The 12,566-nt window shown below is 46.2% G+C and overlaps 1 protein-coding gene across 1 annotated transcript; it reads left to right on the top strand.

Annotated features, from left to right (window-relative positions):
* Positions 1-2,436: 2,436 nt before the first annotated feature.
* Positions 2,437-11,939, top strand: LOC119448992 (cerebellar degeneration-related antigen 1-like). The gene is made up of 3 exons (XM_037712192.1): positions 2,437-2,490; positions 7,989-8,396; positions 11,835-11,939. The coding sequence occupies exons 1-3, from the start codon at positions 2,437-2,439 to the stop codon at positions 11,937-11,939; spliced, it is 567 nt and encodes a 188-aa protein (XP_037568120.1).
* Positions 11,940-12,566: the final 627 nt, after the last annotated feature.

The raw sequence follows: 12,566 nt of genomic DNA, 5'->3' as shown, positions 1-12,566 counted from the left end.
TGCGCCAAGTCCGCCCCATCGTCATAGACTAGCGTATGAGCCACATCGTTCATAGCCGCCGCACACTGCATGGCATCATCAGGATCCTGACGGCAGGATCCTGGAAGATGTGGTTAAACGATCGTCCGTCCCATAGTGAGCCCAAAGGGCAACTGCTGATAACAGCGCCGGCGCGATCTCTACGTCAAGAGAAAAAGGGGTACAACTATTGGTGGGACGGGGTGCCGCCGAGTATCGCGACAGTGGTGAAAGAGGCATCGGCGGTGGAGATGGGTATAACAATGGGCCATCGATCATCCGTTTTGACACCTGTGCTAAGGCAAGACTGGCGGGAAACTGCCATGCATATGGAGCCAAAACGTTTGCCATTGTTGATTGTTTTTTTCGACACGAGGACAATCCTATGGAACCTAGCCCTTCGCTGAAAAACGGCATTATCGCAAGTTCCTAATTTACTGCACTTTTCACGGTCGCGTGAACCGATGCCGTAAGACCGAACCACTCACTCTATCACCGTTTAAAATGAAATCCCTATAGGTTTAAAAGTGACAGCTAAAAAGAATGACATAAATAATCATGTGCGCTTTGTAGGGCGAGCAGCATATCACGCATTTCTGACAGACGAGTTAGTTTTTGCATTTTTGCAATTTGCAAGAACGCAAAAAGAATGCAGTTTTTAAAGGTATACGGCGTAACAGAGTAAGCATTTTCAGAAATTGAAAGTAATGTAAAATTTATACGCGGCATAGCGCAGCTGTATGTTGGTTTAACTTTTTTGTATATTTACTTGGAGCATTTTTCACAATTGTAGATAAGTTTACAAATTCGTACCTCTTCACCAAAACACGTATGGCAGATACCAAGACTCAGCTTGTTTGGGTAACAGTTCAGTACAGCGGTAAGTCCTATGCATTACTGACGGACAACTCCCCAGTTCGTAAATACGACGCGACTCCTTAATAACCTCACACGGTGCACATACACTTGGTGGTCACTGTATGTGAGAATAGTTTACAGCTCGCAGTGTGTGTCGCTGACCTAAGAATGATTTAAGCACGCAACTTTCTGAAACTTCGCAATAGCTCTTGCACGGGCTCATGTATTTTTGATTGCAATGTAAAACTTATATCATGACGATCGACCTCATCATAACCCCCATCAAGAATGAATATTGATATACACAGTAAAAACCTGAGGCACAATTCCTCGAGAACGCAGGGGAGGAAGGGGGTATTCTGCGAGCGTCCGCCTAGTGCGCTGTCTATTTGGGCTTTTTCTGAACTGCTGATGTGGCACGTACAGCGGACAAATATATAAATACGCTTACAGTCCACGTGAACTTATCACAACATTACAAGGGTTTTACAAAACAGTCACGTTGGCGAATTAGCGGTATATTTGAAAGTGTTGTATACTGCAATCATTTTGTTCGCGTTATATCTATTATTAAGCGCAGTTTACTGAATTATGATATTGTTTTTTTTTGCTGTGTCACTGAGTCGCCGCTGTTCTTGCTTAATGCTGTCTGGCGCGACCGCATAGTCGAATGCGCCAATACGTCAGATGATCTTGTAGGGTCCGAAATGGTGTTGGCGTACTGATGCCCAATACTTATGCACCAATACTTGGGCTGGTACTTCGCGTAGCGTCTTCGAATATTGTAAGGATGGCGGTCGGTCCTCTAAAGGTTGATGTTGATCAGGGTGATGTTACCAATGAAGTATATCCCCATATATAAAGCCAATTATCGGTTAGTCGGAAAAGCATGTGAAATAATGGTTCCTTAACAATATCCTCTAAAGTTTGCAAATAATGCTTGTTTCGCCTAAGTTCTACTTAAAGACGGCTTATATTCGACCATGAAGTATTTTATACTTCTATCCTTATGTAATGCCTTCGGGCCCTTATGGAGAAATAAAGAAATAGCGTAGCTTGCTCTGGAGGCGTAATGCTAAAGAGAAAGCGGAGCTCATGGGCACCTAGCTAGTCCTGGCTTTTGGGCTAGGCTAAGCCCTACCAAGTCATCCCCACCATTTCCCGGAATTTTGAGGGATCAGCTATAGATTGACTATCGAGTGGCTATCGCAAGGTATTGGCCACGTATTTGGGCTAGGCTAAGTACTACCAAGTCATCCCCAGCATTTTCCGGAATTCATTGATTAGTGATTGATTATCGATTAGCGACTGATTGGCTATTGATTGGCTATCGATGATTGACTAAGCTTAAGTAGTCCCAACCATGCTTGGCCATGCTTATCCAGGCTGAGATTCGCTAGTTCACCGAGGTATATGACATCGCGTTTGGACCCTTTTAAGCTTTTGTGGCGTCTAAGCCGGCCGTAAGCCCGGCTTAAACTCCTCCGCTGTTAAAATAAATTAAATAATTCGTTAAACTGAAAAAAGTAAGGAGATTTTGGTGTAGGAAAGGTACAAGCAATGGTTCCGTTTATGCAAGACAGCCCACCGTCGCTGTGTATCGGCATTGGGCAGGTATGAATTTCGTCCGCGCGTTATCACTTTCACATGGCAGTGCAAGGCTGCAGTGGATCTAACAGCCGAGAAAGTATGCTTTTGAAGTTTTCAGAAAACTAACCTGTAGGCCTTTGGAACACTCGGTGTTGACAGCTTCTACGGATCCACCATAATTTACGAGGGGAGGGTTAACTTGCCCGTAGTGGTAAAATCGCTTGCTCCACAAATAGTCCATGGCTGTCTTGGTCATGGGGTCATTGGCAATTGCTGTCATGTTCGCAATATTCCTACAAAAGCTGAACATCAAAACAAGAATAATATAATCTTTTGCTGTCATCAATCACAGGAAGAATAGATTATCCTTGCGATATGAATAGGCACCCCGCATAGTTCATGGGCTTTTGTTTGTATATGAAAGTTATTCTCTACAAATGGCGTAACAGAACTTTTGAGACATCGTTTGACTCAGGCTGGAGCGCTTCGATGTGAGGGATAGGAAATGGTATCTGCCTCTAACTATGCATTTGAATTCATGCATTGGAATTCAAAGTGGTCATAATCATCGACCATGTGATTCAGTGAAATCCATCAATGAAATATATCAGACGACACAGCTTCTTTGAAGATAGTTTAAAGTGATATCACTTCCGAAATTTTTAGCTTTCGTTCATCTAGTTGCAAGTGCCAGGACTCGCTCCGTTTATTCGGGCATGCGATTCAAATAACGTGCCTTCCGAAGGCTGCGAATGCATTCCGAGCCATCACTTGTTCTAGGCAGTTGAAATATTCGCAGGATAGCCCAATAAAGTTTCCAGCTTGAAGTATCTCTAAAAAAACTTTTTTTTCGTTGCATTTTCATTTTCTCGCTTCTACAGTGCAAAATGTAAATGTATTACAGTAACTCGTGCGATAGTATCTACAGTGTTGGTGGAGTCAAGCTTTGTATAATGATCAGAAGTTTCAGCTAATGCTAGTAATAGTGTTAGTAATAGTAATAAGTATGTAAGCATCGGCAAACTTAAATCGGATGTCCACTCACCTTATCGAAAACAGGATGAGCAGTCGTGTTCTGCTTGATTATTTATTGACCTAACCAGTTTGTTACAAGCGCTCTTAACTCGAATGTACTGAGATCGGTTGACAAATTGCCAATTCGAAATACATCCCGAATGAAACATCGCGGTTCAAAACTTTATTTAGAAGTGTTTACAGTTGTTATATGTTTTAGTCTTTGCGCAGGATAGAAAAATAGAGCGCAAACGCGAGTCATTATGTTTGCATCGACCATCTGGCGCGTTGCTAGCGCACCACACTCAAAGCGTTTTCGGAACAAAAAAATTGCGTGACCTAATCTCCGTCATCAAGAGTGCGGCTAGGCATCCATAATGGAGGCGCTCACGACATTTTTCGCAGCCAGTTTTGCGGCTTGAAGTTATTTGTCGGATGAGAAAAGTCTGCTTCGCAAAGGCAATATAGCAACTACAATTCCACGAGAAACCCGCCTTGTCGCCGGTCGTCCATTACTTTTCTAGAAGCCCTGTCAGCGAGGAAGTCGGGTTTGTTCATTTAAAGTTATATTAGGAGCAATGGACATGATTCCAAATATATTATTGTAGCAATAATTTGTGCGGGCTGTATTTGGCTTACAGTAGCCTACATATGTTAGCTAGTAGACATCGTAGTAAAGAAATGCGGAAGATGGTAGGCTTGCTGTTGGCAGGAGGTGGTCAGTTATAACAGTAGTTGTTTTTTTCTTCTGACGTATTTCTAGAAGTTTCCAATCATGCATGACAGTAATAGTGCACCTAACAATTTAGCAAATATTGCCTATTAACAGTTCGCTCTTACATTGCTAAGGCCACCGCAGTACATACCTGTAATCGATGCCGATGCCAAACTCTGTCTTGTTCTGCCTTTCTGCCTCTTCCACAACATGGTCAAAACCTCTGAATGAGTAGTACTTCATGGGGTAGAGTGTGTCTCCAAAGGGTTCGTAAAACGGGTAGGCCACAATGATCGAGCACAGCCCGTCGGGTGGGACTCGCAATAAATGGTCGCTGTATGGATTGCGCAGCGTGCAAATAAGAGATCCGAGCGGCAGTGGCCTCTCTGCAGGAGAAGAAACATCACTTCTAGAGGGAGCGTTTTCCAACAGATCTCTGTCGCACTTGGTTAGTTGCTCAAAAAATGTTCTAATAACTATGGCGGATTCATATCTAGACGGTGTTTATGCAAACACATGAAGTCATACATAAACATTGCTGTTTTAACTAAAAGGACAGTTCCTTCGGGCAGCCCAAATCCTGTATGCTGGCTGGCCGCTTATGGGTGACGTAAGTAGAACGTTACCTCTAGGGACGCGGTTGTGAGCTCGCAGCAGCGTCTCAGTTTCGGTTACGTGCACTCCGATAGCCAAAGTTCGTCGTGCCAACGTTCCGTAGGTTAACTGCATTTCTTCAGATCCTCTGGTTGATATCGCTTTTACGGAGAGCTCGCTTCTATTTCCCATTTACGATAAGCTCACTGAAACTAAAGGTTTGAAAGTTAAATCTTTTTTTGTTAATTAGCGAATAATTTCCACGTATCACCCTTGACTCCGCGGTCGCCATCATTGACGAAATGTCTCCGAAGAATCGCTCCTTTTATTTTTGCAAACAGCTATTTTTATATATTCCTTAAGTCTTCGTAGAAACACCAGGTGGTATGCTGGAACCTATCAAAATGAACGCGCTTCTTCAACACCCTACGACAAGCCCGCAGCTGTAAGTTAGAATGGCATGGAAAGTTTTAGATTATGCATTTGCAGCGCTTTCTTGTTAGGCTGAATGACGGGCATACACTGGACTTAGTACAGCGGGAAGAATGTGGACACATCAAGACAGAGTACTTCCGGTTATCGTTAAAATTTGCAAGGAGGTATTACGTTTTGCGCTAAACGAGGTCGCCCTTTTCAGAAAACGAAGCGTTCGTTGAGGTATGTTGAGAGCTCTAGTAGCATTGAAGCAATGTTGGGCATTCGGCTAGTAAGTGGCAAATCATAATTGTCAAATGGTTTGGCACGATACAATCCAAATGCGCTCAGAACAAAAGGACTTCGAATATAGCGCCTGGCGAAGTTCCGGATGTCATGTCTGCCAAACATTTTGTGCTCATTTGACTTTCAATATGCTGCTTCGCCAATTTTCCCATAAAAAGCGCCACTCGATAAAAGCTTATTGTGATTTCACGTATTTTTATTTCAGAAGATTGTCCGAATCGCAGCGAAGCGCGGTAGTCTACATTTAAATGTGCACTGTTGATTAGCGCTTCATGTATTTTCAGCAATTATGAATTTTTTGAACCTCAAAAAGGTACACAAGAAATAGCTCTAACGGCCATATTCCGTCAAGCCGAAGGGTCGAAAACAGCTCGTTGGTTCATTACATAAGAATAATTGGAAAAGCGCTATGGTTGTTAAATCTTGTGCAGTCTTTTCCTGCGCTTCTGATGTATTTGGGTACATTCTTGTACAGCAGCGCTAACCTGCACAGCGCCGATAAACCTGATTACTTCTACCATGTGCCACTACATCTGTCAGTGCCACGTCATGATGAACTCGGTCCGGCCCATACACGAAGCCAGTTCGGATTCTGTGTTACAGACACACGGATCAAACTTGTCCACTTTAAATCCTGTAACAGAGGCAGCTGAAGAAACTGCTTTCTATAATTTTGAGGCAGATGTACGGATATGAAACTTCCAGCATCTATTTTTTTAACTTAAGTATTTTTGCTCGTTTGGGCAGCAATATTACTGGCTTTGTATAAAACAACCAGGCTTCCTAGATCTGCTGCAATTTTCCTTTTTCTTTCAAATACAACACATTTTCTAAACATAAGATTTCCGCTTTACATGCATTTGATCAGAGAACTCCGACTTGGCACCAAGCTTAAGTTCCATCTGAAGTATCTTGCTCGAATGAACGTAATTAACAAAGCCAAAGAAAGGTACAACATTAAACACCGAGCTGTTGATATTAGGGAACATCCGTGCCTGCTAGCACAAATATTTATTTACTGCAAGCTTTGTTGGCGGTGCGAATTTCGGCAGTATACAAAAGTTGAGAGGACTATTGCTTGTATGTTTACCGGCTGCCTCCAGAGTAGGAAGTGTCGGGTTCACATTGTGACCTTCATTAGAAGCTCATTTGTTTCAAAATTCAAGGTATGATTTTTTCTCATCTTTATGCCTATTGCAGTCCAAGAACACACATCTAGGCCGCCCAACAGCCTGCATTTCCACACTCAAGTTCAAATTTGTACCCTGACTCTAAAGATGGATGTGGTTTTTCAAGTGTGCGAAGACTAATTTTAAGGAACGAATGGCATACCACTCGAATAAGGGAATCCAATCGAATATCGAATGATTTTGAGTAGTTGTCGAGCAGTGAGCATTTGCTTTTACCTTTACATGAAAGTATCTTTAAACGCTAGTACATTCACAACGTTAGCAGTTTTGTTCATTATATTGCACGTTATGAAGCGTTGTTAATAAATAAGCTTAGATGGAGCATTAGGAGGAAATGAAGACATTATTTTCAGTTTCAGGGCTAACTTTTCAGTGGTAATAACGACTGTTTAGGCGTTCAAGGCCAATAAAAGGTGAATGGACACAGTCATACAGCCCACACCAGTGCGTACCTTCTCTGTTGTCTGCACTGCTGTTATTTCTAATGCATGCGTTCTGGTGTTTTACGAGTACGTGTACAATGGCCGCCGAGACTATGTTTGTCCCAATTTCGCTCAATTTTTATGCTCGATCTCACACAGTGCGCATTGTGACATATGCAGGAACTATTCAAACAGTATTCGTATCCAGGAATAAATACTATTCGATTCCAAGACTGAATCGAATAGTGCAATTATCTATTCTTTATTTGAAAGCCTCCAATGTACATACGCCACTAGAATCTACTTTAATACTTCGTGTAAACCGCGGTGGTGGCTTAGGTGGCGTGCTGCGTTGCTAAGCACGAGGTCGCGAGATCTAATCCCGGCAACGGCGGCTGCAGTTCCATGCAGGCGAAATGCAAAAACGCCCGTGTTCCGTGCAATGGGGGCACGGTAAGGATCCCCCTTTGGTTACAACTAATATGGAGTTTCTCCTACTGCGTGCCTCAATGAAATCGTATTTTTGACAAGTAAAACCCCAGAATCCACCCAAGAACGGAAGCTTGTGTTCGAGAAGAGTTGACATTTTGAAGCCCGTGAGATATTACAGACAGTATTGCATTTATATAAATCATGAATTTGTTTTGTCTGTGTCAAATTGCTTGGATTATGTAATCCGATTGGCGGTATACTCAGGGTGCAAACAACGCTGCACACTGTGCAACATTTTTTTCTCACTGCATTGGAATTAAAGAGACGCAAGCAGCTTTAGTTTAAGCCACAACTCACTAGTCTTCGGATCGACAGTCGTTGTTGGTATTGGCGTGGTCGCAGTTTTTGAATTAGACGTTGCAGTCGCGATGGTAGGCGGACCTGCCGGCACTCGAGGGGCTGCCGGCACTCGCGAACCTGCCGGCACTCGAGGACCTGCCGGTACTCCGGGAGCTGCCGGCACTCCAGGACCTGCCGGCACTCCAGAACCTGCCGGCACTCCAGAACCTGCCGGTACTCGTGGAGCTGCCGGTACTCCAGGACCTGCCGGCACTCCAGGACCTGCCGGCACTCCAGGACCTGCCGGCACTCCAGGACCTGCCGGCACTCCAGTACCTGCTGGTACTCCAGGGCCTACTGGCACTCCAGGACCTGCTGGTACACCAGGGCCTGCCGGAACACCAGGGCCTGCCGGTACAGCAGGGCCTGCGGGCACTCCAGGACTTGCTGGTACTCCAGGGCCTGCCTGCCCTCGTGGGACTGTCCTCCCCTGATCATCTGCTGGTGAGAAAAACAAAGTACAAGAAAATACATTGTAATCTGATTCAGCCTTTAGTTCTCGTCGATGAAACATAATGCCTTCCTTAGCCTGTTGAGAATCAGAATTAGGTGTATAAACGACAAAATTTATTCTGAGGCCTCCAATGTATTCAGCGACAGTGTCTTTGTCTTCCCACCAAAAAGCAGTTTGTAACCACCACCGTGCAATGGTATTGCACCGATCACTGCAAGTTATTTGGGTGCAACGATCACTGAACAAGAGTGCCTGGCTGTTGTTTGGTCGATACAGAAGTTTCGCCCTTATCTCCACGGCCGTAATTTCACCATTGTTACGGATCAGCATGCCCTATGCTGGCTTTCCACACTCAAGAACTTCTCTGGACGCCTGGGTCGCTGGATTTTACGCCTCCAACAGTATGATTTCGAAATCGTTTACAAGTCTGGAAGGAAACACCAAGACGCCGATGCTTTTTCTCGCTGCCCGCTTCCTACGGCCCAGCTCGACACCACTGCAATCGCTAGAAGTGTCGGACGAACCAGTTCGTCCAACAGTTCTACGGCTTCCTCCCTAGCCTCAATGCACCAGCTGCCTTTAAACGACGATCAGCCACTCGCCTCTCGTCAGCTGGCTGGCCCGTACTGTCAACGCTTCATCGATCACCTCTCCGGGGCTTCTCGTCCACCTAACGCGCGCCTCCGTCGCCAACTCGCGCACTTTAAGCGGGACATTTGCGTGCTGTATCGCCCTATTTACCATACTGACGGGCTACGCTGGGTGCCAGTCCTACCGCGATCTCTTAGACTTCGTGTCTTGAACGCCTTTCCTGATGATTTCACAGCTGGCCACTTTGGGTTCCATAAAACCTATGACCGCGTTCGAAGTCGTTTCTATTGGTCTGGCCTTTCTGCTAGCGTCGCGAGATACGTCTGTTCCTGTTCTCCTTGCCAGTGTCGCAAACTCCCAACATCTGCTCCTGCCGCCATTTACAGCCGATTCCGTGCCCAACAGCGCCATTCGAGGTTGTTGGGATCGACCTTTACAGGCCCCTTCCGGTCACTACTGCTGGCAATCGATGGATCGTAACTGCCGTCGACCATCTGATGCGCTATGCTGAGACAGCTTCTGTGCTTACTGGCTCTGCTTCGGAAGTTGCTCACTTCGTTCTTGAATCCATTATTTTGCGCCATGGTGCTCCTCGCCTTCTGCTCAGTGACCGTGGAAAGGCGTTCCTTTCACAAATGAAGTTCTTCGAGCCTCCGGCACCGCCCACAAGACAGCTTCAAGCTATCACCCTCAGACTAACGGTCTGACCAAGCGGTTCCATCGCACACTTGCCGACATGATAGCCGCTTATATTCAACCAGACCACAAAAACTGGGATGTCCATTTACCATTCAACATGTTCGCCTAGAATACGGCCGTGCAGAGCACAACTGGGTACACGTCATTTTACCTCGTTTATGGACGCTCCGCTACTTTCTTTCTGGACGTTTCATCATTCACCTCCAAGGCTAATTCATCTATATCATCGTGCGAAGAATACGTTTCCCGACTCGACCACGGTCTCCAGCGTGCTCGCCTGAACACAAAGGCCAGATAACAAGACCGAAAAAATATTTACGCCGAATGCCACAGCGTTGTTCTCTTCTCGACCTGGTGACGAGGTCATGCTCCTGACTCCTGTTCGCACCCCTGGTTTGTGCGAAACATTCCCGGCACGGTTCATCGGGTCGAACATAGCCCTTGGACAAACTTCGCCTGTCAACTATCGCGTAACTCCTTTTGACGCCCGCACAGACCGCCGTTGTGGAAATACCAAGGTTGTCTACGTCTCCCGCATGGAGTCCTTCACGCGGCGTGCCTCGACACCTTGACGGCCGTCCGGGATGACCACTTTCACGGGGGGGGGGGGGGGGGGTTATCAACATCCACGCACTTTACCTATCCTCCTCTTCGCCTGTATATGTGATCATCACTATCGCGTAGCTGCTGCGCTGGTTCGGTGACGAGCTCGCGAACCTAATAAGCGTCGTCCCACCCGAGACGTCACAATATATATATTGTGACACAATATATATATTGTGCAGGCGTGCCAACCAATGGCGGTGTAGGAAAAGAGTAGGTCAAGGGAGGAGTGGATGTGAGAGGACTTCATGTTGCGTTGGTTGTATATACGCAGCTTTGGTCAAGGGGGATTGCCTGGGAGCGTCGTAGAAAAAGCGTGAGGAACGCGCTAGGACGCCGTCACCCGTGGACGCCCACGCGTCTCATGCCCCGCAACCCATTAGAAACACCGTTGCCCGTGGATGCCAACACGTCCCATCTCCCGCAAGTAGCGCCGTTCAGGTCAGCCAAGCGGCCGCGAATGCAACTATGGCTGGGACGTTTATATATATATATATATATATATATATATATAAAATATGTTTGGTAGCAGTTGCACTTGAAGAAACGTTGTGTGACCTCGAAGAATTGTTTACTGCAGTTATGGCCTTCTATGAGTATATACAAGACCTCATAGTAGGAGACAGTTTAAGTTCACAACCTGAGGCCGCTCGCCCCACCAACAGACTGGCGTCTCTCGGATCATATATATAAGGTTCGAAAAGCTGGTAACTCCCCCCTCCCCCCCACAGAAAACCGAAAACATTCCGCATATGCCTCTATCATTCGGGAAAGGCTACGTCGTCGACAACGGGTGCTGTTTCAATTACAACCTAATGCAACACAAAGCTTCTCTCAAGAGCCCACCATATTCTATCGCATCATTACATTTTAAACAGTACGGTTGCGTATCCGTGTTGTCGGACAACATGGTGGTTTCTAAGTAGAAAGACGAAGCGACACGTGAGATCGGTGACACATTTTTTTAAAGAAATCCTCTCCAGTATATTGTTGGTCGACAATTTGTCGCATTGTATGCCTCTGGAAAATCATCTCAATGTGTTGGGCACCATTAAGCTGGTGCTTTCAGAGAGAAGCTGTTTATGCGGACCCTGTGCCGTCATTGTCGGACTTCGCTAAAAAGGGGTCACGTGTCCTAGCGGGAGAGGAGAGGAAAATAACAGCTCAACAGGGGAAAGGGGTTTGGGTGACATCGTTCTCTCTGTGAGAATGCTGCGAGAGAGTGCAGATGAAAAGGAGAACGGGGAGGGGTGTTCAATACTCGCGTTGGCGGGGGAGAGCGTGAGGCGTGCCAACCAATGGCGGTGTAGGAAAAGAGTGGGTCAAGGGAGGAGTGGATGTGAGAGGACTTCATGTTGCGTTGGTTGTATATACGCAGCTTTGGTCAAGGGGGATTACCTGGGAACGTCGTAGAAAAAGCGTGAGGAACGCGCTAGGACGCCGTCACCCGTGGACGCCGACGCGTCTCATGCCCCGCAACCCGTTAGAAACGCCGTTGCCCGTGGATGCCAACGCGTCCCATCCCCCGCAAGTAGACGCGTCTCATGCCCCGCAACCCGTTAGAAACGCCGTTGCCCGTGGATGCCAACGCGTCCCATCCCCCGCAAGTAGTGCTGTTCGGGCCATCCAAGCGGCTGTGAATGCAACTATGGCTGGGATGCTCGCTTCCATTGCAGCCGGCCTGACGCGGCAGGCCGTGCCTTTTTTTAAAGCATGGTAACCACGCAATGCACGCAAAAGCGAAAACGAGGCGAAAGAATGGTAATAAAAAAATTACAATATAGACTGCTAGCGAACTTTGACTTGCATGGTGTAACAATCGCTGTAACTTACACCGCTTCACTGTTCGACAATCTTCGCAGAGTAGAAGGGGTGGCAAATTTGTTTTGTTTTACTTTTACAATTGCCTTTGCCTTCTTTCCACGTGATTGTTCTAGCATATATCTATTTGTGTCATATCAGTAAATATTTGAGTTGATAGTGCTGTGTGCGTATTGCTTTCCACAATCATTTGTTCAACAAATCATAGGAATTCACCTGGAACAAGTCACTTCGGTATACGCACCTGCTTTGCGACCCGTAACAAACACAACGGCTGGTCTCTGGGTTGAAGTACTTCCACCGCCACCACCACCACCGCTGCCTCCAAAGATGTCTTCCTCCGTATCGTCAAATTCTTCCTCACGAAGTGCTGCGATGTCATCATTAAGGCATTCAGATTACAAAGACACGTTGGAAGAGTGCGAAACATCATACAGCAACCTAAC

Source organism: Dermacentor silvarum, chromosome 4 (assembly GCF_013339745.2).
Source record: "Dermacentor silvarum isolate Dsil-2018 chromosome 4, BIME_Dsil_1.4, whole genome shotgun sequence".
Taxonomy (NCBI): Eukaryota; Metazoa; Arthropoda; class Arachnida; order Ixodida; family Ixodidae; genus Dermacentor; species Dermacentor silvarum.
This window is presented reverse-complemented; position numbering and strand designations above follow the sequence as displayed.